Source organism: Amphiprion ocellaris, chromosome 6 (assembly GCF_022539595.1).
Source record: "Amphiprion ocellaris isolate individual 3 ecotype Okinawa chromosome 6, ASM2253959v1, whole genome shotgun sequence".
Lineage (NCBI taxonomy): Eukaryota > Metazoa > Chordata > Actinopteri > Pomacentridae > Amphiprion > Amphiprion ocellaris.
Genome location: NC_072771.1, coordinates 27587898 through 27615420, shown reverse-complemented (window position 1 = coordinate 27615420; position 27523 = coordinate 27587898). Strand labels below are relative to the sequence as shown.

At 41.7% G+C, this 27523-nt stretch overlaps 1 protein-coding gene across 2 annotated transcripts; it reads left to right on the top strand.

Moving 5' to 3' along the window:
* Nucleotides 1–4136: 4136 nt before the first annotated feature.
* LOC111576996 (transducin-like enhancer protein 1) lies at nt 4137–26464 on the top strand. Of its 2 annotated transcripts, none has more exons than XM_023283047.3 (20): nt 4137–4897; nt 5273–5373; nt 6156–6219; nt 7045–7089; nt 11163–11225; nt 11357–11431; nt 15066–15285; nt 15618–15634; nt 18074–18187; nt 18410–18463; nt 18699–18848; nt 18981–19119; nt 19615–19814; nt 21185–21261; nt 21424–21673; nt 21965–22212; nt 22624–22771; nt 22950–23100; nt 23653–23729; nt 24168–26464. In XM_023283047.3, exons 1-20 carry the CDS (start codon nt 4874–4876, stop codon nt 24273–24275), a joined length of 2325 nt encoding a protein of 774 aa, XP_023138815.2. In that variant the 5' UTR covers nt 4137–4873; the 3' UTR covers nt 24276–26464. The 2 variants fall into 2 exon arrangements, with proteins under 2 accessions (XP_023138815.2, XP_023138807.2); XM_023283039.3 differs by having other exon boundaries at nt 11357–11461.
* Nucleotides 26465–27523: the final 1059 nt, after the last annotated feature.

Below are 27523 nucleotides of genomic sequence, written 5' to 3'. Positions count from 1 at the left end.
TTTTTTTTTTTTTTTTTTTTTTTTAATTAATGGGAACCGGGAAATGTAATGTACCGTGTAGCTATTGTCTCAGGTTCTGCTTTTATTTCCATTTCCACACTCTGGGAAGATTTTCCGAGACTAAATTTTGGATTTAAGTTTCAGATGCATTCAAATGGTGCTAACACTGCAGTGGATCCTGAACAAATCACCAGAGGGGTGTACTGCGAAGTGAGATTAATGGGCTAGTGAGGTACGTGGAATCTAAAGCCAGGGTTTTAAGTATCTGTCTGACGGTGTCTAACCTGCTAGTTCATAGTCATAATCCTGTGCAGCTGACCTTCTCCAGAGGAGGATCTGTTCAGAGTTTGGGATTTAAATGGGCTGTAAGAAATGACACCCTTTCACCAGTTTATTTCCTGATGATATTCTCTCTGAGTAGTATTGATTCTAAGCCAAGAGAATGTGTTATATCGGCAAAAATGTTGAGGTGTACATCAGTAATACCAGTGAACAAAGCTGTACAATTATAGTAACTGTATGTATCCCGTTGCCATGGCAATGGGAACGTACATGCATTCAGTTGGTGATGCAGAAACTGTGAAAATACTTTTATGCTTGGTCTTCATTTGTTGCCATTTCAGTTTTACACAGATTAGAAAATTGATTGTTGTATTGGGATTTTTTTTTAAACAGAGATTATTCAATATTCCTCAAAGCTCTCCTTTAGAGCAACCTGTTCCTCTTGACTGAAAGGAGACGCATGCCTTCAATCCATTTTGTACAGAAAAATACTCAAATAATGCTTCAAATGTCCCCTTTAATGGGAACATGCACAAATCCTAGAAAACTGTTTTAAAAACTGATAATATCTCTGGTCGAGGTTTTAAGTTTTGTCAAACCAGCAAACACATAGAAGGCCTGACTACGCCAAACTTGCCTCATAGTAACCACAAAGTACGACAACAACACAATTTTTACCACTGCAACCGAAACAAATGATTCTAAAAACACACTCATCACAAGATCTACATCAGAAAAAATAACATCAAGCTCTGAATTATTTGCAGAGAAGATAAGAGAATGGGAACCAGCTGGAAGAAACAAAAAGGGTATTTGTTGAGATATTTCCGGAAGCATCACATGAAAGTGATAGAGAATCAAGCACCATAATGCAGTAAACTGTAAATTAACAAATCAGAAGAGATGCATTGTCTGCCACTCTCAAATTCCCTGCTTTCCATGTCCAAGACTGTAAAAATAAGGTGGAAATGTAATAAATAACCAACACCTGCAGGCCTCACATGTGGAGACTGTGGAAAGTCTCAAGTTGTGAGTTCTTTCTTTAGTAAAAACTCATTTTATATTCATGCATCATGTTTGAAATGTGTATTTTATGCAGTTTTTGAACTAATAAATTACCTTTAGTTTGCAAAAATTGAAGGAATGTGAGAATGTGATTAGCATTCTCTCAGCCACAAACATTGGTCAGCAAAAACATATACAATGACACACCACACACATTTAGAACCTAATTTAAAGTATAAGTTAAAATAAGATAAGACAAGATAAGACACAATATGCTCAAACTTTAGTAATTCCAAATTCTTGTGCCAGTTATTGCTCAGAAAAAACAAATGACATGAGAAATGTTAATTTACTTACTATAAACACGACTAGAATAGAACAGTAAAGTAATGCTGACAATTATATGCGAGTTATAAGTCATATCACATGCGATGATGAAAAAAAAGAAATGAAATATTATAGCCTAGTGCAGGTGAAAAAAATGAAATGGAAATAAATATTGCATACACTGACAATGTTGTACATGTTTCGCATTTGAAGGGTTCTGCTTTTGACCAGTTTGGGCTCTGAGCGCAACAAATAGCTAAATTGGCTTACATGACAAGGCAGCCTGATTACTCGCTCAGGGAGGAAGGATGTCAAGACGACCGTTTCCAGACACCTGCAAAAGACAAAATGGGATCAAACGCACAAATTTACGGTTGTGCAAGCAAGCCACTGTACCACCCACTGAACAGCACCTGCGTGTATGTATATATGAGATCTGCGAAGAAGGTCACGGCTGGTCACAGTCAGGAGTCTCTCATATGGACTGGATCAGCCGCCGAGGTCAGAGGTCACAGGGTCAGAGGCAGAGCTCTCTTAGCCAATCATAGGTCAGCATGGGGATGAGGGGCTTTTCATGTGAAGTGAGTGGTGCTTAGACGGGATAAGTGGAGCAGAGAAATGGGAGCCCGCTTTACGATCCGGTTTCAACCACCTCACCAATCATGGCGAGGTCACTTTATCACGTCTGCTGTTCGTCACTCCAGTATTTTATCAGTGCAGTAGCAGGTGGGGTTTGTGAGATTTTAGCACGATTAGTTAAACAAAAAGACAAGAGGACGAGATAGTCACGTGTCATTGTTCTGGACAGAGTTGAAGATGTGGCGTTTAGATGTGCACATTTAACTTAAAAATATTCTTCACGATTGTTACATGCGAGGAATATATGTGTAGATTTCAGGGGGGGATGCAGGGGAGATTCAATATTTAAAACGTGTATTTGCCTCCCTGAATGAAAACATAAGAGGCATGAATTTTGTGGTTTCCCTTACATGAATAAAAACATTTCCACCCCATATTGATACAGAAAAGGCACAAATCTGTTCATTAAGATTTAGCAGACTGCAGGATATTTGTTAGATGTTGAAAATGTCCTGGGGGGGATGCTTAAAGTGTCCCAGCCAATGTCAAAATGAAATCTATGCCCATGGCGAGGAATTTGGTCTTGCTTTTAGAAGAAGTTTAGGGTTCCATGCTGAGCTATTGACTGTACCTGCAGACAGAAACACATATAGTTATCTGCTGTGCTGTGATCCACTGAAATATGGACGTTAGCCAAAAAAAAAATATCATCAGGTGCAACATGGCCAAGGCTAGAAATTTTACATTTGCTCTTTATTTAATGTTTAAAATATAACATTGAAACATGCAAACTGTGTCCGTCATTGCTTGTGTTTACTGATGATAGACTATTGTGATAAATACCTCTTTGTTAACTCACAAAATGATTATTATTGCTTTGTATTTCCTACTTTCTACCCATGCATTTTCCCTATAAACCTCCATACTGCTTGAAATATGTTGCAATCCAAGCTTTTCATTGTTCCCTTTGCCTCTTTCTATCTGTATTTGTGCTCACACTGAGCACATTATCATTACTTTTTTTTCACTTTTCTATGTGCACTGTTGACCTGTTCCTGCTGTTTCTGTCTGGCTTCGAGCGCCTGTATAATAACACACCATTCTGTGAGCTTTATTACCACAAATCAGGATTTCCCCTGGCATGCTTCTGTTGGTTGGATGCAGATATTATTCACACCAGAGCAAGATACATGTACGAAGTGACATAACCGATGCGAGGACCTCACAATATCCGAGGCTTTTGGATTTGTCCCTGAGTTTCTGTGCCAGTGATGGAAACATGAGGCTACCTGAGCTGTCTCTGCAGCTCACCCTTCAGATAAGAACAACAATAAACTGCAACAGATGAGCAGCATCATTAGATTTTTTAAGAGAAGTGGGACATAAAGTGAGTTCAAGTCCTACTAAATAAATTCCCCTGTTGAATATTATTTCACAGAGACAGAGTGAGGAAGAGAGAGAGATTTGAGGTGATTTGCTGTGACACTTGTTGGGAAGGCTCACAGCAGCTAAGAAAAACAGTATTTGTGTTTTTCTGTTTGTGTCTGTGTTTGTGTGAGGGCTGATGGTGCCCGCCTGAGTGCGCGCGTTCACGCTTGTGCATGTGTGTGTTTGCGTGTACGCGCTCATCCTTAACCCCCCTTCTCCTACTTGAGGCCCACGTTACTTTGATTGACAGGTGAGACTTGGCTTCACCCACTGCTCTGCCCGCCCTGCGCGCTTCCGAACTGGCAGCTCCTTGCGACGCGCCGATTGGCCAGAGTCCACGTAGCTCAACGGGGTCAACGTACTCGGGGAAGTTTCCAGGAGGCTCATTGGTCGATATAGTAAGCACAGCATTATCCCCACGTGGAGAGGCGGCTCTGATTGGCTGGAAGCAGTTTTGTGGGAGGGGCCAGAGTTTCGGTTAGCTGGGGAGCGTGAAACCGCGTGAGAAAGTTGCCATTGAGGTAAGGCAGAGCTGGACAGAGGAGCGTGTTCCCGCCGCCGTGGGAGTTGTTGTTATCAAAACTAACGACATATTTCCTCTTTTTTCTACTCTTGAAAGGTATTTTGAACGCGGCCCTGCATCCAAACTCAACGAGGAAGTAAATATTTCTGTTTTTGTTGACCGTCCAACCGCTGGCCAGCGACCGCGGCGAGTCAAGTGGGAACTCTTCACTGCAATTAACTTGTGTGGATTTGTTTCTGATGCTCCGACGGCAGTTTGCGGCCGTCTGTTGATGTTTGTTTCTTCGGTCGGCTCTCTGTTACTCGGAATACATCACCAAACAAACGCTGGAGTGACTGAGGTGGCTCCAGCCCTTCTCACCTGGTTCTTTTGCGCTCCTCCGCCTCCTTCTTCCTCCCCCTTCGGCTGCCTCCGGCTAATGAGCCGTTTCCCGTGTTTTTCCGGCTGATTTACGGTCGCACTGCCGGTGGAGCGGGAGGAGAGACAACGACCGAGAAGACAGCAGCGGAGGGAAGCAGGGATTCACGTTAAACGGTCGGTGAACCCAAACGGAGCGGCGGAGGTCGGTCGGTTTTTGTTTGAAATGAACGACAGTTGGTCCTAATAACACCGGCGGATGGATTCATCTCCGTGATCTGGACCTTCCCACATCATCCTCACTGTGCCCCCCTCCCCCCGTTTGAGCCTCACTTTTAAGAAGGAAACGTTTGCATCCTACCGGAGAAAGCAATGTTTCCCCAGGGGCGACACCCGGTAAGACTAGTAGTCCTTCACCTGGCTGGAACCGGGTATTCACACCCCGGGAGATAACATTACCTCTTTGTCTGACCCAACCTCCTGCTGTCTTAGTTTTACCAGCCTCCAGCCTACCTACATGTTAACATCAAGCTGTTTCTTCTTGCTAATTGGGCTCCACATCTGCCCAGGGCAGCAGTGGGGCTGATCATATTGTTTGTTTAATAACAGCTAATAATTAAAAGTTGTTGACATTACATGTGAGCCTGGAGAGGATCAGATGCATATTGTAGGCCACATAATGAGGCATTATGATGTTGACAAAACTGTGTGTGTGTGTGTGTGTGTGTGTGTGTGTGTGTGTGTGTGTGTGTGTGTGTGCGTGTGTGTCAGACGCCCCACCAGGCTCCAGGCCAGCCCTTCAAGTTCACCATCCCAGAGTCACTGGACCGCATCAAGGAGGAGTTCCAGTTTCTTCAGGCGCAGTACCACAGGTGGATAACACAAACACACAATTCACATGGAAGTCTTTGCTTGTCTTTATGAGCCAAATTTCCTCCCCCCCATTGTCATATCCCCTCTAAACCTCAGTCATCCCGCTTACCATAATGAACAAAACCCCAACTCCAGCCTCAGACTAACCCATAAACCTGGATTAGGTTCATGTACGCACACACAAAAGCGCACACATATGCAGCAGGCATCAATGTTAGCGCTTACACTGCGGTAGGTCTGAGTCCTGGTAATGGGTGAGAGCCAGAGGGTGGCGTGTGGGCTCAGGGTTTCATAAATCACTCCTTATTTTCTCCTGTGTGTGTAACTGTGTGTTAGGAAAAGACTGCCTAAGTGTGTGCGCAGTTGTGTTTGTCTTTGCTCCACGCGTATCTACTTTTACTTATTTGTGTTGTTGGGCTGCAACAGGTGAAAACTACTGACCTACAGGCAGGATGTGTTGTTTCTGATTCACATCCTGATTTACACATACAAAGAGCAGAGTTAAAGCTAACATCATACATCCAACAGACACTGCTTATCATTTGTCAGGAGGAATCATCTTTTACATTTTGCTTTCATTCTTTTCAAAAACGTGCTCCCTTAATTGTTGGGTTTCTCTTTGTGCTACTAGGTACTTAAATTGGTGAGAAATGGACATGGAAGTTTAACACAAAAGAGAGAGTCAGCAACTGTTCAGGGTCAACTCTTAGATGGATTTCATTTGCTTAATTTGAAAAATGTGTAGTTTCTCTTGTAAATGGTGTAATGTTTTGTTTTTCAGTCTCAAACTGGAGTGTGAGAAGTTGGCCAGTGAAAAAACTGAGATGCAGCGGCACTATGTCATGGTGAGGTCCTTGCACTCCATTAATTATTCTGACAATGTCACACATCACATTTGCATTTAGGTTTCTGAAGTGTCCTTGAGGAACATATTGTGTCCTGATAGCTGCAGGGGTTTTGAAACTGGCTGTGAACTGTCATCTTCCCAAAGACTGACAAGTGTAAAATCAAGATATTATACTAGAAGGGAACAGGCAATATGAATACAACTGCAAATCTACATTGTTGGACTTTCCTTACTGAGACATGCTAAAGGAGATGATGAGAGTGTCAGATTATACCCTGTGACAACTTTGCAACTCTGCATTTATCTCCTCTTCCTAATGTGAAATACCTGAAATGCCAAATCCTTGCATGATTTTTCAAAAAGTACTGAGTTGTGTTTGTCACACAAGAAACCAGATTTGCACAACGGGAAAGTTACAGTAGCAACTTTTTCAACTTTAACCTTAAAGTTATAAGACATTTTATGTGACGCAAGCGTGAGGTGTTGATCTGAAGCTTTTAGTCTGACTCAGAAGCAGACAACAAGAAAGAATTGGATTGCTGTTTCAGCGTTGTATGTGAACATGATTATCTACTCTATAGTGACATTCTTGTCCAAGTAAAAAGCATTCTGAAGGCTGTGTCTTTTATAAGGAGTTTAATTGCACTGTGAGAATGACATTGTGTGACACTCCATTCAAAAAGGATCTCTCTGCCTGCTTTTTCTAATAAAACACTCTCATCTGAAAGGTTGCACATATTCTCTTTAGTTCTTCAGGCTTTGTATTTTAAAGGTTCAGGATTCCTTTCACTTGTCTAACTGTCTGACTTTCTGTCCTCCTCAGTACTATGAGATGTCGTATGGCCTCAACATTGAAATGCACAAACAGGTATGGCTGCTTATCTGTCTGCCTCTTGTCTCCTCTCTGCATCTTCTTGTTTGTCTCTCTTTCACTCTCTCTTTCTCTGCCCTCGTCTCTCTCATGGCAGGATTTTGATGTATTTGGTGTGTGTGCCTGTTGACGTGTCCTTGTGTATGTGCACAAATGCATTTGTGTGTGTGCGTGCACAAATGCTATTTTTTGTGTATGTGTTTTACTGTATGCCTGTGGATGTGTGTTTATTTGTGATCGATGGGGCTCTGTCTCCATTTCCCCAGTTAGGGCCGGCCGGCTGAGCCCAGAGGCAGGATGAATGGCTCTGTAGATTGATTGGTGCTGTCTAGGGGAGCGGCCTGCTTTATTACATTAGAGGGGCAGGGCTGGGGAGGGCAGAGGAATCGATCACAGTGAGGCAGACGGAGGAGATACAGTGGAGCTCCCCCTTTTAGAAGCTGGGAGGTTAAAACCCTTCAACACACTTTAGTAAGGCAGCTGCAAGCATGAAATATAGAATAACAAGGACCTATTTTAATGTACAAACTAATGCAGAAAGCCAAGAATACTTTTGTGTACCCATAAGTAATGTATGCAAACACATGAGGACAGACAGTTCAATACAATTCATGCACAAAAATGTACACACAAATACAGAAAGTAGATACATACATGGATACAGTGAAAAGCAAACAATTTCACTTTGTTAAATGTGGTCACATGGATGAGGAGGGAAAACTCTCAACCTCTCTCATTACACACAAACACACATTTCCCCATAGGACTGGTGCAAGGCTCACAGCGTTCACCAGTAATTACCACAGCTATCGACCAGTCAGACCAGAGGAAATTGGAGGTGGATTGGCTTGGCTGCTTCACTGAAGAGTGGGGAGGCTTCTCTGCCTCTCTCACACTCCTTCCCCATCGTGTTTTTCTGTGTTCTTTCTGCTCTTGCGTTAGTTTCCTCTTTTCATACCCCAGGTTCTCTCCTTTTCTTTCTGCCTTCCTCACTCTCCAATAACAGTTATGGGATCTCCACTTTCTTCTGCTGCACCCACACCCCCACTTTCCTTTTTTTCTCTTGGCTCCTCTTTCACTTTACGTCCATGTGAAGCTACTGTTCTTTCATTGTGAGGGAGATGCATCTCTTTCTATTGTCCACAAACACATAAACACACACTAAAGCTCCAGGGGAGGTCATTAGCTTGGGGCTGCAGTTGTCAGAGCAACAAGCTTCAGTGGGCGGGGGGTAGGGGGGATACAGACTAACAACCCACCTCCTGCTGGGGATGTACAGGGGTGTGTGTGTGTGTGTGTAGTGTGGCAATAATGCTCCAATTATATGTGTAATGGGAAGCCTGTTCTGTGTTAGCACATTGTGTGTGTATGCTTGCATCTTCTCTCTGCATCCTCAACTTTTCTGTGCCCATTGTTATGAGTTATTATGTGGTTAGTGCTCCATAGCAATTCTCCAGTATTGCTGTTCAAGAGCTGATTGAAAAGTTAGAAAAATTCAGACACGAGTTACATTTAAAACAAAACAAAACCAAAATAAACTTTAATTTTGTTTTCTTGTGCCACAGTTTATAATGATACCTCATGTAGGCATCACAAATTTTCTGCCTTTTTCTTTTAGTTTAGATTTGCTGGACTGGCCTAATTGTACTTGGTCAGACTATTCTCAGACAGCCTAATCAGTGAGTCTTTATACAAAGCTAATTATAGGCTTACAATTCAGGATTCTGAGAATGTGTATGCAGGTATAGTCTGCTTGAAATAGCCCTTTATTTAAAGCTTTCTAGGCATGGAATAAGTCGACCAATTTGACACCGAGTTAAAGTAGATGTAGGAAACTCGTGAACTCGCCAGGATGAATGTTTTTTCATCTCATCTAGGGCTAATTCACTGTAGAAAGGCTATAGTAATTGGTACATCGGGTGCACATACATCTAGACAGCAGTGACATTTGCTCTGAGAAGAATGGCAAAATGTATACTAAAAATGGTCCACAGACTGGTAAGCCAAAATAATTAGATACAGCTACACTAATCAACTGTGTGTCACTTACAGCCTGTTGTGTAGCCCAACATACAAATTAAGTGGTCTACAATGAACTGTGCAAAATAGATTTGCAATTATAGATTTTATTTTTGTTATCCATGGATAGGTCTTCACATTATGTATTTGTTATTCTCCTCAGTTTCCCCAGGTGTGTAAATGAGCATTTTAAACTTTTTAAATAATAAAAAATCCCTGTTATACATGTAGATGATTTAAGATATACAGCACTGCTGCATGCAAATGTAAGCAATACAGAACAGATATAATGTACAAATGTACAGTTACACCTATAGTGCATGTCATTACTGTCATATTGTTCTTAAGGCTTTTCGGTACTTTTGATCCCATGTTCTCTTCGATTCTGGATCAAGTCAGCTATTTTTAGATTCAGTTACTAAACGTTTTTAATGGCGATTTAGGATGAAGCTGCACTCTTCGCTTAGCATACTTACTTAACCACCTTATTTACAATGTCCTGGACAGTGACATTTGTAATTTGAGTCTTACTATGAATGATCTTTTTTTACTCTTGATTATACTGTAAGTTCTGTTATAGGTGAAGCAGTTACTTGTTTAGTTCAAGAGTTGCTATGAATACGCTAGTACTCGATTTAGCACTTCCAAGTACCTAATTGGCTGAACTGTGGCAGGGTTGGTTGTTTGGCATGCTGGTAGGTCAATGATGGAGCGATCCAATGAGGGCAAGTATGCTACAGCTTAAGATAAGTGGATGTCTCCACTTCAGCTTTTCAGGAATTGTCAGACCCATTAAAACCATTAAATAATTCATCATGCCAGCGGCGCGATTTAGGGATGGCTATGTCTGTCAGCGTCTGGACTTTGGTCCAGACTAAAATGTCTCAACAACTACTGGACAATCTGAGGTAAAATTTTGGTTGTGGTCGTCTGATGACCCATACAGACATATGACTGTCCAATGACTTCATCATTCCCATCACCCTCAGATGTATTGTTTAGTGCTAGTAGGTAATTGTTAACATGCTAAACTAAGGAAATTATGTAGATAGCAAACTAGAGCAATGTATTCCTAAACAGTCTCTTTGACTTAGTTTTTCAGTATGATAGTACTGTAAAAAGGGGAAACTTGCCACATAATCAGTTATTTCTCCACCAAGTGAAATACATTTTTGGTCAGTTACACTCCCACAGATGTGGGTTCCCACTAGCTTGATGACTTGATAACTATGTTTTGGCCCTGTTGACTGAGTTTTGGCAAGTTTCCACAAGTCCACATAAAATTTTAACACGATAATGTAAATTACCCAACTTTTCATAGGCATCACACAACAATACATAACCTATTGAAGCTTTCACATCTAGCATGTGTGTCTATGTATCTATTTATATGGAATGTGTGTGTCCGATGAGCCATTACTACATTTCATGGCTTCTCCAATTCCCTCCTCACCCTGGACGTCTTCGTATCAATTTGATTGGATGATATGTAATATGAGTCCCTTTATCTGATTTGATGCCACTGTGGGGGTATCTGGTTTCAGCCAATTGTAGCCACCTCCGGGGGTTTAGGGGGCAGGCGGATGTGTTGGCATGGATACCGGGGGAGAGCAAATGAAGTTAGTAGCTGATGAGATTATGTTGAAGTGCTGATGGGAAGAGGGACGAGAACATAGAGGACAGAGAGAGAGCAAAAGAAATAAAACAGGCAAGAGAGAAACCTGAGCTCACAGTGATAATTAGAGAGGAAAATCTCATTGTGCGGTGTGTGTGCGTGTGTCCGTGCACGTGCGTGTGTTAGTAATGCTGAAAATGGCACACACTGGATTTGTGTGTCAAAAGAAGTGGATGAGTGTTGTTATGGTCTGGTAGGGGTTTTCAGTGTGTGTGTGGATTTGTTGGCAGCAGTTTCCAGTGTGTGAACGGGTGTGTGTGTGTGCACTTGTATTACTTTATTGGTGCTACTGAACAGCTGTCTTTTCTAAATGAATGCAATTATGTTATCAACAATTAAGTCTCTTTCTATCTGTGTGTGTCTCTTCCTTCATCAGACTGAGATTGCCAAAAGACTAAACACCATCTGTGCACAAGTCATTCCCTTCCTCTCACAGGAGGTAAGTATGTGTGACTTAGAGCTGCAGACTGCATTTGTATGTCATTTATACACTCTAGTTGTCTCTACTAGCTTTGTTGATAAATCAGCTTTTTATTGAGCAACATTATGTGTATCTGTGTGCTTTTACAGCATCAGCAGCAGGTGGTTCAAGCTGTGGAGCGAGCCAAACAGGTGACCATGGCAGAACTTAATGCTGTCATCGGGGTACGTGGACTGCCAGGTCTTCCACCTACAGTGTGTATACCTCTACTTCCTCTTTACTTACTGTCTCTGTTTGTCTATTTATTACACAAGAAATGTATATCCATTTTCACAAAAAACACAAATGGAAAACTCTTCAAAAATGTATGTGGTAATACTGAAAGTTTAACTTTTCAGAAAAGAAGAAAAGGGGTGCTTGTTCTTTGTGTGCCGCTTTGATAGTCAGTATGGCTACTGTTGCTAGATGTGAAAGAGCCTCCACAGGGTATGGCAAAATACTTGTAACATTATAAATCTGCAGAGCATTCAGTGGTGTATATGCAGAGTCCAGTGTTTTATTTTCTGCATCCATGAAGACATGAGAGTCCGTGGGCGTATAGTTCGTCATCTTCCTGAGTTTGTAGGAGTCAGCACAGACCTTTCCACAGATGTCTGCTTGTAGCCCAAAATTTGTGTTGATGCTACAAGGGCAATAGTGCATGTGCTCGGCAGTAGTGTGTAGACGCAGATTTACTGCACATGTGGAACAGAGTCCTCCAAGTGAACTACAAAATAGTATATTAAAAACTACACATCAGTGGTGTTAGCAGCTGTCTTGACAAGAGGACAAATACATGTTAGCACAGGCTTGTCTGTTCTTTGAAGAAAAAAATCATATTGTTTATACTGTAATGAATACATTGCAGAAACAAAGACATAAGTCAAACACAAAACCAAAGTAGGTCAAATGGATTCTTTGAGCAAATACTTTTTTGCCCGCCTATACCTGAAACTTTCAGGCTCCCTAGTAATGCTTAACAGTGGTATATTTGTTTTGAATTGTACACTTATACCAATAGCTTTATATTTTTATGTTATTTGGCACAGTAAAACAAAGCAATAGAAACACAATAACAAATGGAAACTATGCAGGTGATAGTAAATACAATCCCTAAAGGCTTCATAGAACAAATCTTACCTTACTATGTGTTATAAGCGACTACAATAGTCATGAATCCACAAAAATATGCAAACAAGCTACCATAAGAATACAAAATCAAGCAAACAAAGTAAAGAAATGCTAAAGTAGCATATCCATGGGTATGGGCTTTAGCTTCTATGTGAGTGCATGAATTGAAATATGTATGCTCGCACATGCAAGTCTGTGCACACGTGTACTAAGGCACACGTGTTTTTTCAAGAAACGGAATGCAATTGTTTTTCTTTCTTGATCACCTAACTAAACTCAGCGTCACAAGCCCACACTATAGTCTCATTGTACAATCGTGTATAGGACATCAGAGAGATTTGTTTGGAAATAAAAGAAACTAAAGCCAAGTACACAAATAGTTTCTCTTTTATCAACTATGGGTCTGGAAATAGAAATGGATGGATTGATTGATTGATAGAACTGATCTTTTTCACATTGAGCAAGTAGAGAATAGAGGATATGATTCAGTGATGATGAGAGATGTTCAGTGAAAAGATGTCAGCCTAAGATGACCGATGAGCAGAAGATGGTTTGGCACAGTGAGAGAGAAGAAGGTCTTGCTTACAGTTTGGCAGTAATGTTCAATAAAAGCAAAAACAACGGAGAGAGTCAAGCTGTAGGTGGTGATAACTTTTTGTGTGGGGTTGAAGAATAGTTAAGACTCAGTCTTATAGAAGCCATAGGGTCTTGACTGGCAGGCGGACAGGCTACGGGTTGGAGTTTAAGGGAAATGTGGGAAATAAAGGGAGGGGGGGTCTGTGTAGCTTTAGTTTAGCAAAGAGTGGGCAGTGGGCTTAAAGAGTAGTTTGGTTAGATGAGGGGTGGGCTTGTTAGTTGGCGTGGACTGATGGGGTGAGAGGTAGATCTGGCAGTTGCTGTTTGAGTCTTAATTGCAGGATTTTAGTGTTTGTAAAAGGGGGGGTCACGGCGTTGCCCTTACACTCCCCTCTTCCCATCTCCTCTCGTCTCCCACGCCAGCCTGTCATTCACCCCGTTTGTGAGTTAAATGAGTGTAATGAAGCATGTTGCCCCTACTTCTACACACACACACACACACACACACACACACACACACACACACACACACACACACACACACACACACACACACACACACACACACACACACACACACACATATCCCACAAATACATGCATACACACCAGCTCACACTAACATCCCATGACCAAGCAGGCTCCCCTTGCCTCCACCAATGCTTCCCCTCCATTTACTCCCATCAGGGGTCCTGTTTGTGTACCCATGTGTGTGTGTTTTTGCATCTGTTTGTGTGTGCGTCTGTGTGTAGCAGAGCATGCATTTCTGTTATCCCCATAAAACAACAGGCAGGGGTGCGATGGTTGAGTGAGGGTGTGTGTGCCTGACTTGTTTATCTAGACTCTGTGTATGCATGTTAGTGTGATCAAGTGTGACATGCGGGTGTGTTTATGTTTGATTGTTTGGCAGGCGAGCCAACTCTGGAAATTGAGCGTGTATGTGTGTGCTTGCAGGCAGACACGAAGACTAAAAGACTATTTCGTTGTTTTGCTTTCATTCATCGGGGGAGGACGCAGAGAGCAAAGGATGGATAGAGAGGAAAAAAGAAGGCAGGGGCTTGGGAAAAGGGGGGTGGGTTAGTCAATTAGGTGAGATAAAAGTCGGTTTGACCTTCAGCACTCCTTCCACCCCTACCGAGTCGCCTCCTGTGCCCCCCTTCCCCTGTTCTCTCACTCCTTCCTCCTCCCCTCCCTGCGGCGAATCAGTGAGCTTGGATTCCCGTGGCTACTGTCTGAGGAGGCAATAATGATGTTTTGGAACACAAAGGCATTTCACGCTCAGACGAGCGCCTGATTTGGTGTGAAAGAGAGAGCGGGGCTGCCAGCCAAGCTCGCTCTCCCTCTCTCTCTCCCCCTCTGACCCTCTTCTCTCCCTCTCTCCTCCCCTCGCCCCTCAGCCGCCTCACTCCCTCACAAGACCTGACAGTGCAAGCAGCAGCTGGGGCTCTTGCCTTCCCCCCCATCACCACCACCCCGCTTCTCCGTCATTCCTCCTTTTCCTCCCCTCTCCTCTCCTCCCCTCTCTTCCCTCCACATCCTCAGGCTTTGGGCTGTGATCCCAGCTGTCAGTATTGTTCAGTGTTTGACCCCAGAGGGGGGAGGAGAAGATGTGTTCACCACCTTGTAGAGTGCAGCAGCTTGTTGAGGTGGTGTAAACCCCAGACACTGAAGAAACTGTCCCATCTGTTGAAGACTTCAATAGGGCCAGAAGTCTCTATTGATTAGGTTACAGAGTACTATTGATTTTTGCTTATTGGTGTCTCTGTTTCATTCATTGACAGTTTTGAATTTTTGGGGTCAGGTGTTGTGACATTTATGGCAACTATATTCTCTCAAATTTCGCTACATCCGATCTTTTAGTGTTTGCCATTACTGTAGTATTTTACACTGTATCATGTGTGTTGAATCAGACCAGCATCAAGCTCTAAAAGAATCCGTGTGCTTTCCAAGTTTAAAGTGCTCATCCGTAGGACCATTACCAATCATATTGTGCACACTGAGGATGATTAAAAAAAGCAGCAGCCATTTTAGTGGCAAATCCCTGAATGATCCCTGTTTTTCCTCTCAACTAACCCCTTAGTTCTCTTTCTGCTTTTCCTCTCTGTCTTACAGCAGCAACATCTATCCCATAACCATGGTGGTGCCCCTGTGCCCCTCACTCCTCACCCTGCTGGCCTCCACCCCTCTCAGCTAGGTGGTTCAGCTGGTCTCCTGGCTCTGTCCGGAGCACTTGGTGCCGTTCCTCCCCATCTGATGGGAAAGGATGGCGGTGACAAAAAGCCTCACCTGTCTGGACCAGACTCACACCCAGCAGGACCTGAACACCTGAGAGGTGAGGAGAGACACCTTTCAGCAGAGACACCGCTTGAAATATACAGTGGAATTGTTAGGTATTAGTCAAGTTGGCTTGAAGTTTTTGAATCAGCAAATTATCACGTCATTCAGCTCAGACTGTATATTTTTTGTGATATTTTGTGCCTTTTCTAATGGTGACCCAATTATTTTGGGCTGTTTGAGTGTGTTTGCTTTCTAAACATTGGATTTTTAGTTATAGGTCCTTTCTTGAGCACATTTCTCACTCCTTTCTTATTTTTCTTTTCTCTGCTCTGTTTCACACCCAACCCTGTGACCTCAACCACATGTATGCATTTCTAATGGCAACAGAGCGAGAGCCCGGCACAGTAAGTACTTCCTTCTCTTGTGGCAATGTTTACTATTCTGTTGAATCATTGAGTTTATTTTTTTGTTTGTCTTTAAGATATATCTTGGTGTTGGGGAATTTGACTATGTTCTTAGATGCGGTATGCATAAGATTAGCCTGTGTTAGCTGAATTGATAGTCTGTTAGTCAGTAAACTCCACTCAAACTCAGGAAAAAAACAAATTTGAATAGTCTGCTCTAAGTAAACTGCATGCACTGTACATTACAATATTTATGTTACTGTTGGGATTTGTAGCTATGGACAAGGTCTTTTGGGGCCAAACATTTAATCGTCTTGCATGCATTTTATTGTTTTTTAAAAAAAAAAAAAAAAAAAAAAGAATAGTTGCAGGAATTTATCCTAACTAACATCAAAACTAAGACATAGAACTTGAAACCTGCAGTCCAGGTAGACTTAACCTGTTGCTGAGGTCTGTTCTTTCTCATTTTAAAGGTTTTGCCTTTGTTATCCAATTCTTTGCTGTTGCAGTGACCCAGTTTCCCCTCAGGGATCAATAAAGTTCATCTCACCATGTCATTATGCATAAAAGCACCTTGTAGTTTTTACCGCTGCACCCAAATAGCTTTCAGCTTTGAGTTGTATATTTTTGACTGTCAGTTTCAAAGTGTATGTGTGTGCACGCGCACACACATGCGTGTGTGTATGTGTGTTTGGTGATCTCTTTGGTAGAGCTTTGGCCTGCCTTTTTAGTTCTGCCCTAGATCTATTCTGAACTGTTAGGTTTCTTTTCTCCTCCAAATGAGCTTTTTAGCATGGTCACATGTGTGCGCGCACACACAAACACACACACCCACATACACAGAGACTCACATGCACACGCACGTTTCTCTAGCCTAGCCTGCATTGTTGTGCCTATTTAACACCTCAGTAAGCAGATTACCCCCTTCCCTCCCCCCGTCCCACCGCCCCTGATCCCGCGCTTAAAGACTCTCATTGTGTTTAATATCACCACCACTGAGAGGGGAGGGCTTGGGAAAGGGTAGGGGTGAGGGAGCAGCAGTCATATGACACTGAGCCTCTATGTGTGTGTGTGTGTGTGTGTGTGTGTGTGTGTGTGTGTGTGTGTGTGTGTGTGTGTGTGTGTGTGTGTGTGTGTGTGTGTGTGTGTGTGAGAGTGTGAGTGAGACACCATGCTAAAAGCGAACGGGGGGGGGGGTGCTTATGTTTTGCGGGTCAGTGCTTCTGTGCTCAGCTCACTAAAACCTTTCAATAAAGGGGTGGAGAGGAGGTGGGAGGAAGAGGGGGGTGTGAAGGAAGGGGCCTTTGGCAGAATACAGATTTTTCACCCCCCCACACACCTCTCCTTCCCTCCCTCGTCTCTTGTCACCCTTTCTTCTTCTCCACACTCTCACACCCTCCCTCCATCTTCTCTGTCCTCTAATCTCATCCCCTCCCTCTCTCCTTTTTTCTCACCCCCCTGCTCCTCCTCCCCGTCCTCCTCTCTTAGCTATTCCTCCTTCATTTACCCTTTCCCCCCTCAAAGCCCAGGCGCTCGCTCCCTAGCTAGATGTGTGCATGCGCATGTGTTTGTGTATGTTGGATGCACATTTCATTGACAGGCTGAGACTATAATGGACTCAACATGAAGCTTTAATCCATTAACAATAGGATTCGTTGGTCAGGAGGCCAGAGGGGGGAGGCAGCTCTGTCTGTGTGTGTGTAGTCTTGGGACACAGGGGGACACAAGAGTGTTATGCAAGTAATACACACTCACATACACACTCACAATCTGTTACACACTTGATGATACACACGGGCTTTCACAGTCAATTACACATCGTGCACACACAAACACAAGTAGACATGGACACACACACACACACACACACACACACACACACACACACACACACACACACACACACACACACACACACACACACACACACACACACACACACACACACACACACACACACACAGCCAGTGCAGCTTGTCAGAGCCAGGAGAGGGAGCACTGATAGATTTTGAGAGCCACTTAATGTAATCATCAGCTTCAGAGGCATGTGTTTGTGTGTGGCTGTGACTCGCTTTGGTCAAGTGAGAAAAGAGGTTGCTGTTTAAGTGTTAGTGCTACTTAATTCATGCTTCTGTGAACTATTAACCTATTTGCAAGTAAGAGTCTGTTTTTCTAACCTGCTCTACATCATTGCTGAATAGCTCTTGTAATTAGTGGGAGATGGATCAGACGGTTTAGTGAGCTCATGCAAAATGCTCACACAACAAACCTGAACTGTAAACAGCAAGATTGTCTCACCTTTTCAAATCCTTTTTTTTCTCTTTGTCCTCTAAACTGTCCTTTATCTTTTTTACTTTGCTGTGCTTTTGCTTTTAATCTCTTTCCTCCTATCCCACTGTGTTCTGCCCTTCTACTCCTCCTCTTCGCTTCCATCTGCAGAGTAACTCATTGCTGCCAGAAAGTCTTAGGAACTCAGATAAGCGACGCAATGGACCTGACTTCCCAAATGACACCAAGAAACGCAAGGTGGATGACAAGGACTCCAGCCACTATGTAAGAAATGGCTCTTCTTTCTGTGTCCCATTTTTTCCCAATGTGAGCAAGAAGGATTTATAATGTGTCAGTGTTATTTGCACATGTAGTTTTAGTGTTTGTTTAACTTTCTCAGCCTATCAAAGGGCATCTGTGACAAGGTTCTTTTAAAGAAAATTACCAGGTGAAAATGCAGTTGTTAATGGTGTGCTGACTGGTTATCGTATCGATTGGCTTCTTTAGGACAGCGATGGGGAGAAAAGTGATGATAATTTAGTGGTGGATGTCTCGAATGAGGTCAGTATGTTTTGATATTTTTTTTGTTGTTTTCTAATTGTTGTGATGAATGTGGTTCTATAATGTGGGATCGAGGCTTAAATTAGAATTACATACATCACTGCAATGTCTGGGGAATGGGCCATTTTAAAATGATCTGCATTATATTCATAATTTCTTGCAGCTTTCTTATATCCAGGAAAATGCCAGTAATTTTCCTGTTATGTAGTTAACCAAATTGTTGTTTATCCACCAGGACCCAGCCTCTCCTCGTGGCACACCTCTTCCCTCCCCTAGAGAAAACGGCTTAGATAAAGCACGTCTCCTCAAGAAAGATCCCTGTAGTCCAGCCTCTACTGCATCATCAGCCAGCTCCTCCTCACTTAAGTCCAAAGAGATGGCAATGGTAGGCATGGAAATGAAACCACTATTTCATTTGTTGTAGCATTTTCATTAGTCAGAAAGACTTGGTAAATGGATCATTTGCGTGAAATTGTAGTAGTTGAATGCATTTATAAAGTGTCTCTCTATGTGGCAGCGAGATAAAGCAGGTACACCGGGGCTAAAATCAAGCACACCCACACCTAGAGGTGACTCCACCCCTGGTCCGAGTTCCACACCAGGAATCCGGCCAAGTCTCTCAAAACCTCCGTCCATGGAGATACCACATCCACCAAGTAAGCTAGTATAAACATTTAGAAATGAATGGCATGAAAAGATGTATTATTTTAAAATGCTGAAAATGAAGTTACATTTTCTGACTTGCCACAAAGATTCACCATCACCATTAAGGGTCAAGACCTTTAGATGAATGACAGATAAATGTAGGATTTTCTTCTGTCTTCTGTCTCTGTCAGTGGAACTGTTACTTAATCACCAATGTTTTATTACACACCTTTACCTTAGAAGATCCTCACACACGTGCAAAGGTTCCCAGAATCTGCTTGATATGAAAGACAAATCTGGTTGTTGGAGTTTAGTTTGCTTATGCTTAACTTATCTTTGCATTGTAGCCAAAGAAAGAATTCTAATCAAGGGTAATCATGTTATGTCAACTAAATGTAGTGATCAAACCGTCGAAGTCTGCCTTCTTAGATATTTAAGGAATTTTGAACCTGACTTCTCTCTTTGTTGTCTTCAGCTTCTAATGCGCCATTCGCTCTTCTTCTCAGCTGCAGGTTTGCGAACTCCCCTGGCTGTACCAGGCCCATATCCAGGTGCGTTTGGTATGTTGCCCCATGCAGCAGGAATGAATGGGGAGCTAGCTGGAGCAGCTGGTGCGGCAGCCTATGCTGCTGGACTGCACAACATGTCACCTCAGATGAGTGCTGCTGCTGCAGCCGCTGTGGCTGCATACGGCCGTTCACCTATGGTGAGTAGAAAAGGGTGTCTTATTTGTTGTTGAAGGGACATTTCACATTAGTGTATGCTCATCTGTTGCATGCCTAAAGTGAAGATAACCTCTGCAAAATCAACATAAGCAGATGCTTATATTTTTTGACCATGATTAGCAGAAATGTTAAAGTAAAAAAAAAAAGTAAATTTATTGTAGAGGTTCCTTGCCAGAAATTCCAGTCATGGCTCTGTTCCATGGATACTTCAAATTTTCAAATCTTCTTTGTAAGATCCCCCCAGCTTTGTGAAGTTGCATAGTGAATGTGAGTGAACAGTACAGAGTGAATTTTCAAGTCATGCCTTCTACTTTTTCTGCCTTCTTATGATTTTTTTTCAACTGTGGCTTCCTCTTTGCTGTTTTCCCTCAAGCATCCTGGCAACAGTTATTGTATGTGCACTGCTCACAACTCAGCCATGAAACCCTGAAACCTGCTCCAGGCAGATTTTCATCTCTACTATATTCTTTCCATTTTTTATTACTGACCTTATTCCACTCTGAGGAAATATTCAGTGTTGCAGAGTTTCTGTTATCGTCCCCTGATTCGTACTTTTCAGTAACTCAACAGCAGATTGAACAGTCTTTTGTTTTCATAGTGCAGCTTTTGCCATTTGTTGCAGCAATTGCACCTTCCAGAAGCTAAAATCCCTTGTCACACCTTAAATAACACAGGTGATGTCCATCCAACTCCTTAATGAAGTGTATAATTGTGAATTCTTAACAAGTCCGTTAATCTGTGTTTTATTTATTTAGTGCTACTTTCACAGTTTTACTTGACATTAAATCTTATATCCGTGTTGAAAAAAATCAATTACATTGACTGTAATTCAGTGTGTTAAAATACTGAAAGATGCAAACTTTTCATAACCACTGTATATTTGATATTGCAAAGTTTGTAAAGTGTCAATAATTGCACAGCTGTATTTCTCTCGACTGTGTGATAGTATTTATACAGTGGGTATGCTAGTGTGCATTACGTTATATCACCTCATCACTCTTGGCTGTATTTGCACAGTGTTCATTACACTGTTTAAATAGGTTTAGTAGACTCACAGCTGTGTCTGGGCAACACTTGATAGCAACTCGGGTTGTGTACTTACCGGCTATGTGTGTGTTGGACTGGGGTGGGGGGCAGCACAAGTACTGACAGCTCTGCCTCTGTGTGTTTGCTATCTCTTATACTTGTCATTCAGATTCAGAGGGTGTGTGTTCTTGAGAGTGTCTGTTTGCTTTGTGCTCATGAGTGTTTGTGTTCTGTCCACAGGTTAGTATTGACCTGAGTGCATTTTTCCAATTCCCATGGGTGTGTGTTTGCACTGTGCTCATAAAATACATGTGCTCTCTTCAAGGTTGGTTTTGATCCTCATCCTCACATGCGAGTTCCTGGAATGCCTCCTAGTCTGACAGGAATCCCTGGTGGCAAACCGTGAGTGTATTTGTGGCTACATGTGTGTAGAAAAAAAAAATTTCCTCGTCTTTTTTTTTTCTACTTTCCACCTCTTTCTTCATCACCCACTTTTTTTGTGTTCTCTGGCCTCCTTCTCTTCTTCCATATTTAATCTCCTCTCCTTCCTCTTTGTGTCATCAGTGCCTACTCCTTTCACGTTGCGGCTGACGGACAGATGCAGCCAGTTCCTTTCCCCCCGGATGCTTTGGTAGGCCCAGGAATCCCTCGCCATGCCCGTCAGATCAACACACTGAACCATGGAGAGGTTGTGTGTGCTGTTACCATCAGTAACCCCACCAGACACGTTTACACAGGAGGAAAGGGTTGTGTCAAGGTCTGGGACATTAGTCACCCAGGAAACAAGAGCCCCGTGTCCCAGCTCGACTGTCTGGTGAGTGAGATCCAGGGTTTGTTGGGTTGGTTATACAGTACAAAGCCTAAGTATTATTACATAGTAAAGTATTAGCCTAAGTAAGAGTGGTCTACATTTATTTCATTGTTTTTTTAAACAATTCAAAACAGAATTTCTGCAGTCATAGAACACGATTGTAGGGAACAGAAAGGTACTTGTGTGCTCTTCGTCACAGAAAACTTAGCTAAATGGTATCAATAGAAAATACAGTGCAGCATTAACTTCATGAAAAAAATATTTTTGTTTGTTTGTTTTTTTTTACCACTTCAGAACCGAGACAATTACATCCGCTCCTGTCGTCTCCTCCCTGATGGTCGGACCCTTATTGTGGGAGGTGAAGCAAGCACATTGTCGATTTGGGATTTGGCCACACCTACACCTAGGATTAAAGCAGAGTTAACATCATCAGCACCAGCTTGCTATGCTCTGGCCATCAGCCCGGATTCCAAGGTCTGCTTCTCTTGCTGCAGTGATGGAAACATTGCAGTCTGGGATTTACACAACCAGACACTTGTTAGGTAAGAGTTAATTGAGTGCTTAATTAATTAAGTTAATTGAATGAATTTTGCTCATTGTCAGTGCTTCTTTGCAGAAGATTGGTACATGTAAATATTTGCCTTGTGAATTTCGAGGGCATCTACAATCACTGTCTGGCTTCCCTAACCTCCTGTGGGCAGCAGTATCAGCCTTCTTTGATTTGCAGTTTCAGCTCTAAATTTTACATGTAACATGTATGACTACAAATTGTAGCATCAAGACACAGAATATTTAGTATTACTACTACAAGAATTTCTGCTGATGAGAAATACTGTATGATCTTCACAGGTAGCCTGTGATACATACCCACCTGGAAAGCCTAATGCCTTGTCTGTCTATGTTTAAACATTTCTTTCTTTATTTAACTGAGAATGCATGTGTGTATCCTGCAGGCAGTTCCAGGGCCACACAGATGGAGCCAGCTGTATTGACATCTCCAACGACGGCACCAAGCTGTGGACTGGAGGCCTGGATAACACTGTCCGCTCCTGGGATCTGCGGGAGGGACGGCAGCTGCAGCAGCATGACTTTACATCGCAGGTACAAGCTCACATATCAACAGTATTTCATCAACTAACCTTGAAAAACTGTACAGTAATTAATCATTTATTTCAAAGCTTTATTACAAGTTGTATGCCCAGTAAAACTGATGTAAGTTTTAGCCATGCTCAAATGCTCAGTGAATGTACAAGTAAAGTTTTGTTTCTTGTCTATCCAGATCTTCTCTCTTGGATACTGTCCAACAGGAGAATGGCTTGCTGTTGGGATGGAGAGCAGCAATGTTGAGGTCCTTCATGTCACCAAGCCAGACAAATACCAGCTTCATCTACATGAGAGCTGTGTACTCTCTCTGCAGTTTGCCTACTGTGGTATGCAACTCATCATCCTGATCTTGGTCTATCTAGTGCTTCCTTCATTCATTTTCTACTCCTCATTTTTTAGTCTACCTTAGAGCCAGTCAGTTTTTGCAATTAGTGAATAAAGTGTCCTGTCTTTTATTGAATTTAGCCTTTATTAGATCAGTCCAATTAGAGGTAGACCCAATCAAGGAAAAAAAGAAATTCAAATTCAGAAAAGTTAATTTGTCCTCAGGGGGCAATTAAAAAGCACATAGAGCAGACAGTGCAACAATGACATAAGAAATTGAGTAAAAAAACAAGAAATTAGAGATAAGTAACATAAATAAAACAAGTAGGAATAAATATATATACAAATGGGAATGACATGACCCAGAGATCATGGCTTGGAGTCTAACTGTGGATGTTGTGGTTAGGTCAAGATGCCCCTACCTTAGTGGGGGCTTTTTTGTTCTTGTTTTTGTTATTGCTAACCAATTCTTGGTGATGATTTTATTGTTTACATTTTTGTTTTTCCCTGAGATTGCTTATTGTGTATGTGTTTGTGTGTGTTTTTCAACTCAGGTAAATGGTTTGTGAGCACAGGAAAGGACAACTTACTGAATGCATGGAGAACACCCTATGGAGCCAGCATATTCCAGGTTAGCACAATAGATCACTACATTTATTGTTAAATATATTAACTTGTGTTGCTGCTTCATCTTTAGTTGTCCAAACTGCTTTGCAAGGAAAGACTGGATACTATAAAACTGTCCCAGTTTTGTTTTCAAAAAGATCACTTTCTACTTTGCAGTTTTAATGACACATGGAGGTTGCATAGTTCAACATGCCTGTTCTTGGAATCTGCACATGCTCTGTCTCGTGGTGCATCAGCATCTCTGTAACAAACATGATGTGATAGCTACTGTTTCTTATTAGCCATTCTGCAACACTAATTGGAATGAGCACATCAGGCTTAATTTTATGTTCCAAGAGCATGATTGCAAAACACTGGAAGACATATTTAGATTTTCTTAGAAATTCTTCTTTGCTGGTGACTGAGTTTTTCTCTTTTTCTATATCTATTTCTTTCCCTTCAGTCTAAAGAATCATCCTCGGTGCTAAGCTGTGACATATCTGTGGATGACAAGTACATTGTTACTGGTTCAGGGGACAAGAAGGCCACTGTTTATGAGGTCATCTACTGAAAATATGGAAAGAATGCAAGGACATTTCTTCATTCCCACACATCTAATATGCTTCTATAATTATTCACGTGGGCCCAGAAATGGCAAACAAGAGTGACCTTAACGAAGCATTGTTTTTTCTGTTATTTCTACTGAAGATACACAGAGAGGACACAAACATTTTATGGTGCACATCTGTTGTGTCGGTGTACATGACTCCTTATCGGCTGGAAACTTTGTGGAGCAGTTGGATATTAATGGAAGTAGAGGAACTATTTGGATGTTGGTCCCTACTGCTTTTTGCTGTGGAGCAACCTGGAATCAGTTACAGGGACCAGAAAATGACCAAAGGGGACTCTGGAGTGTTTGGACTGGAACCGGCTCTTCTGATGACACTGTACTGAGCATCAGATAATGATGCTAGTCTCAGTGGGCAGAGACGCTAGAAAGAACTTTCAGACCCAAAGGGTGAATATGTAAACAAATGGCTGATGGAAAGGGCAAAGGGTGGACAGAATTTTCAAGAGATGGAGAAGAAGCAATAGATGAACAGGCAAGTGAACATTTTAGACAGGGAATGCAGAATATGTCTGTATTCTGTTTCAGACAATGCTCACAGCCTGTTGATCTCTCAGCTACGACTCTTTGACCTTAGAACCTCAGCTTGCTGTTCTGATACGCCTACACAGTCTGAAAAGTACCTTTTTCTTTCTTAACAGTAAGTTCTATCCTCACTAACTGCGCTGTAGTGGTAGCTGTCCACCTACATGCTGTACTTAATTACTTAAAATACACAAATGGTATGGTAACTGACTTGTCTAACATTATACTGCTGTTACTTCTGTGATGAGCTCTTTTGAGCCTCATCTGACACAGTAGATTTTCTAATTCGTACCAATTTCGGATGGAAAATAATTTAAAATACTCTGTTTTGTGGGGAAAAAAGAGCTTACAAAATCAGCGTATTAAAAATACTGCTAAAGAAGCTTTAACTCTGGTTGTCCTGAAAAACTTCCTCCTCTCTTACATCTGATCCAGGTTAAAAGATCAATTAGTCGAAACCTGAAGTAAAGAGATTGAATTGTCAAATTCCATTAGTCACCCTTTCCTTATACGGCTGTTTAAACAGTCCATAGCTGGACTGCACAAATTCTGAAGTCTTCAGGATATTGGAGAGGAGAGGAGAGCGAGACAATATAAGCTTTCATACTGTGATTTCTTTTGTTAATTTCTTAGCCCTTATGCCATATACTTGAGCAGCAGTGTGTGTCATCCACTGATCATGTTATTGGTTCGGAGTGAGTCATCCCCTTTATTCTCACAATTAGCGTATTGACCTGAAAACACTTCACGGAATCAGCACGTCTTTGCTGTTTCAAGCTTATCCCAACTCTGCCTTTGTCGGTCTTTGAAACACATGATGTCTTATTAAATGGACGGCTAATTACGCTTCCTGAACCAGAACCAATTAAGATTATCTTAACATATGATTTACTTTTCTTGAATGTATGGAAAATCCTAAGTGAACAAGAGAAAAAAAACTCAACACATTACTGAATTACTAAACAAATGACATCCTTTTTTGCCATATAGTGTCACTTGTTTCAACTTATATTCTTGAAGTGGGACATTAGCTAAGACGCCTTGAAAAGTAAAATGCTGTCACGATGCTTTATTTTCACTTTTTGAAGACTATTGTAAGAGTATAAGCAAGATTAAATTATTTTTCAAGATAGTCTTATGGAGGAGTAAAGAGAAGGTGCAGTCATACTTTGGCACCAGGACAGACTCATTCAGTTTCAGCCATTTTAAAACTTGTCAATTTCATGACCTTGTGCTTAGTTTGTTTTTTTAAATATATTTTTGTCTGTAAAAATGTATATATGTTTTTCTTTTCTTACAAGACATGCTTTAGGAATAACAAACAGTTTTTGTACATCTTTTACATGGAAAAGAAACATTTAATCAGGAGAAATACTAAATGGTCTTAATGCTAGTGAAGCTAAAATGATTGAAATGTCTAGACAATAAATGTGTTTTTTTGTAACTCGAATCTTTACCTTTCTGATTTAGTGCAAGAACACGAGGACCTCATGGTGAACTTTATCATATATTAAAGATGGAATTTGAGAGATTAGAGAATCAGCATTGTAAATGGACAAAAGTTCAGATTCCAGATTTGTAAATAAAACTTGGATTGCAAAAATTAAGGATTATTGCCTAGTCTTTCCTCATTCCCCATTGCACAAAAATATATGTGACTGAAACTCTCAATACTTCAGCTGCTAGCAGAGAATAATTTGACCTTCATTTGGCTTCAAGTGGATGAAACTTCAATGCGCTTTTGCATTGATTCTCTAAATCTGTGGACTACTTCTAAAAAATATTCCTCGTTTGATGTTTTTGATGATGGGGGGTGGAGAGCGCTCTCTCGCTCTTCAGAGATGGTTAAAAGCTGGTGACTGTGAAGGCCACAGCATATGAGTCACATCATTTTCACACTCGTCCAACCACTGAGTGACCTCTCGTGCCCAAAGGAGGGAGGCGGCATCATGCCAGAGGAGACCATCAGGACAGAAATGTTTCATCACAGGATAAAGGTGATCACTCAGAACAGCCTATTGATTTGCAGTGACCTTTCCCTGAGGAGACGATTCATGGCAGCAAAATGCCCCCCCACGGTCTAACAGAGCCACCGGATCCGCTCACTGCATGGGACAAAGGTTCACTTTTTATTTGTCACCTCGCTGTACTTACCACAGTCTAAAGAAAACACCTTGCATCGAGTTTTTTCCTGCTTAAATCTTTGACACATTACAGGATTAATTACAGAAGCAAATTAAGTCACCTGGAATCTGTTATTTATAACAAGGTGCAGAGATTTAGATACAAGGTAAGAATATCGAACGCTAAATCTCATCCCAGCTTTCTTTGAAACTCCTCATGATATATGTTCATTTTGTTTTTGTTTTTTTTCCCACAGATCAAAGCTACAACAACACGGTCTTGTTTCCTTCACCATCATTGTCATTATGAAGGTGATTTTGGTGTGACTGAGTAAGTAGTGCTGGTACAGTGTCAGTCAGAGTAAAATGTCACAAGATTTTTGAAGTTAATAAGTCACGTTCTCTATGTTACACATGAAAGCAAAATATGGTGCAGTTTTGAGGGCTTTTCATTTTTGTGTCTTCATATCATGTACAACACCTCACTTTTCATAGCTAAAAGTTGCATCCCAGCTTTTCACTGTTGGTATCTCACCACCTTTG

Excerpts from the sequence above, each read along its gene's own strand:
- LOC111576996 (XM_023283039.3), top strand. The coding sequence starts at position 4,874 with ATGTTTCCCCAGGGGCGACACCCG. Across the intron at positions 18,188-18,409 it reads ACAAGGACTCCAGCCACTAT|GACAGCGATGGGGAGAAAAG; the intron begins GTAAGAAATGGC and ends TGGCTTCTTTAG. Across the intron at positions 19,815-21,184 it reads CATACGGCCGTTCACCTATG|GTTGGTTTTGATCCTCATCC; the intron begins GTGAGTAGAAAA and ends GCTCTCTTCAAG.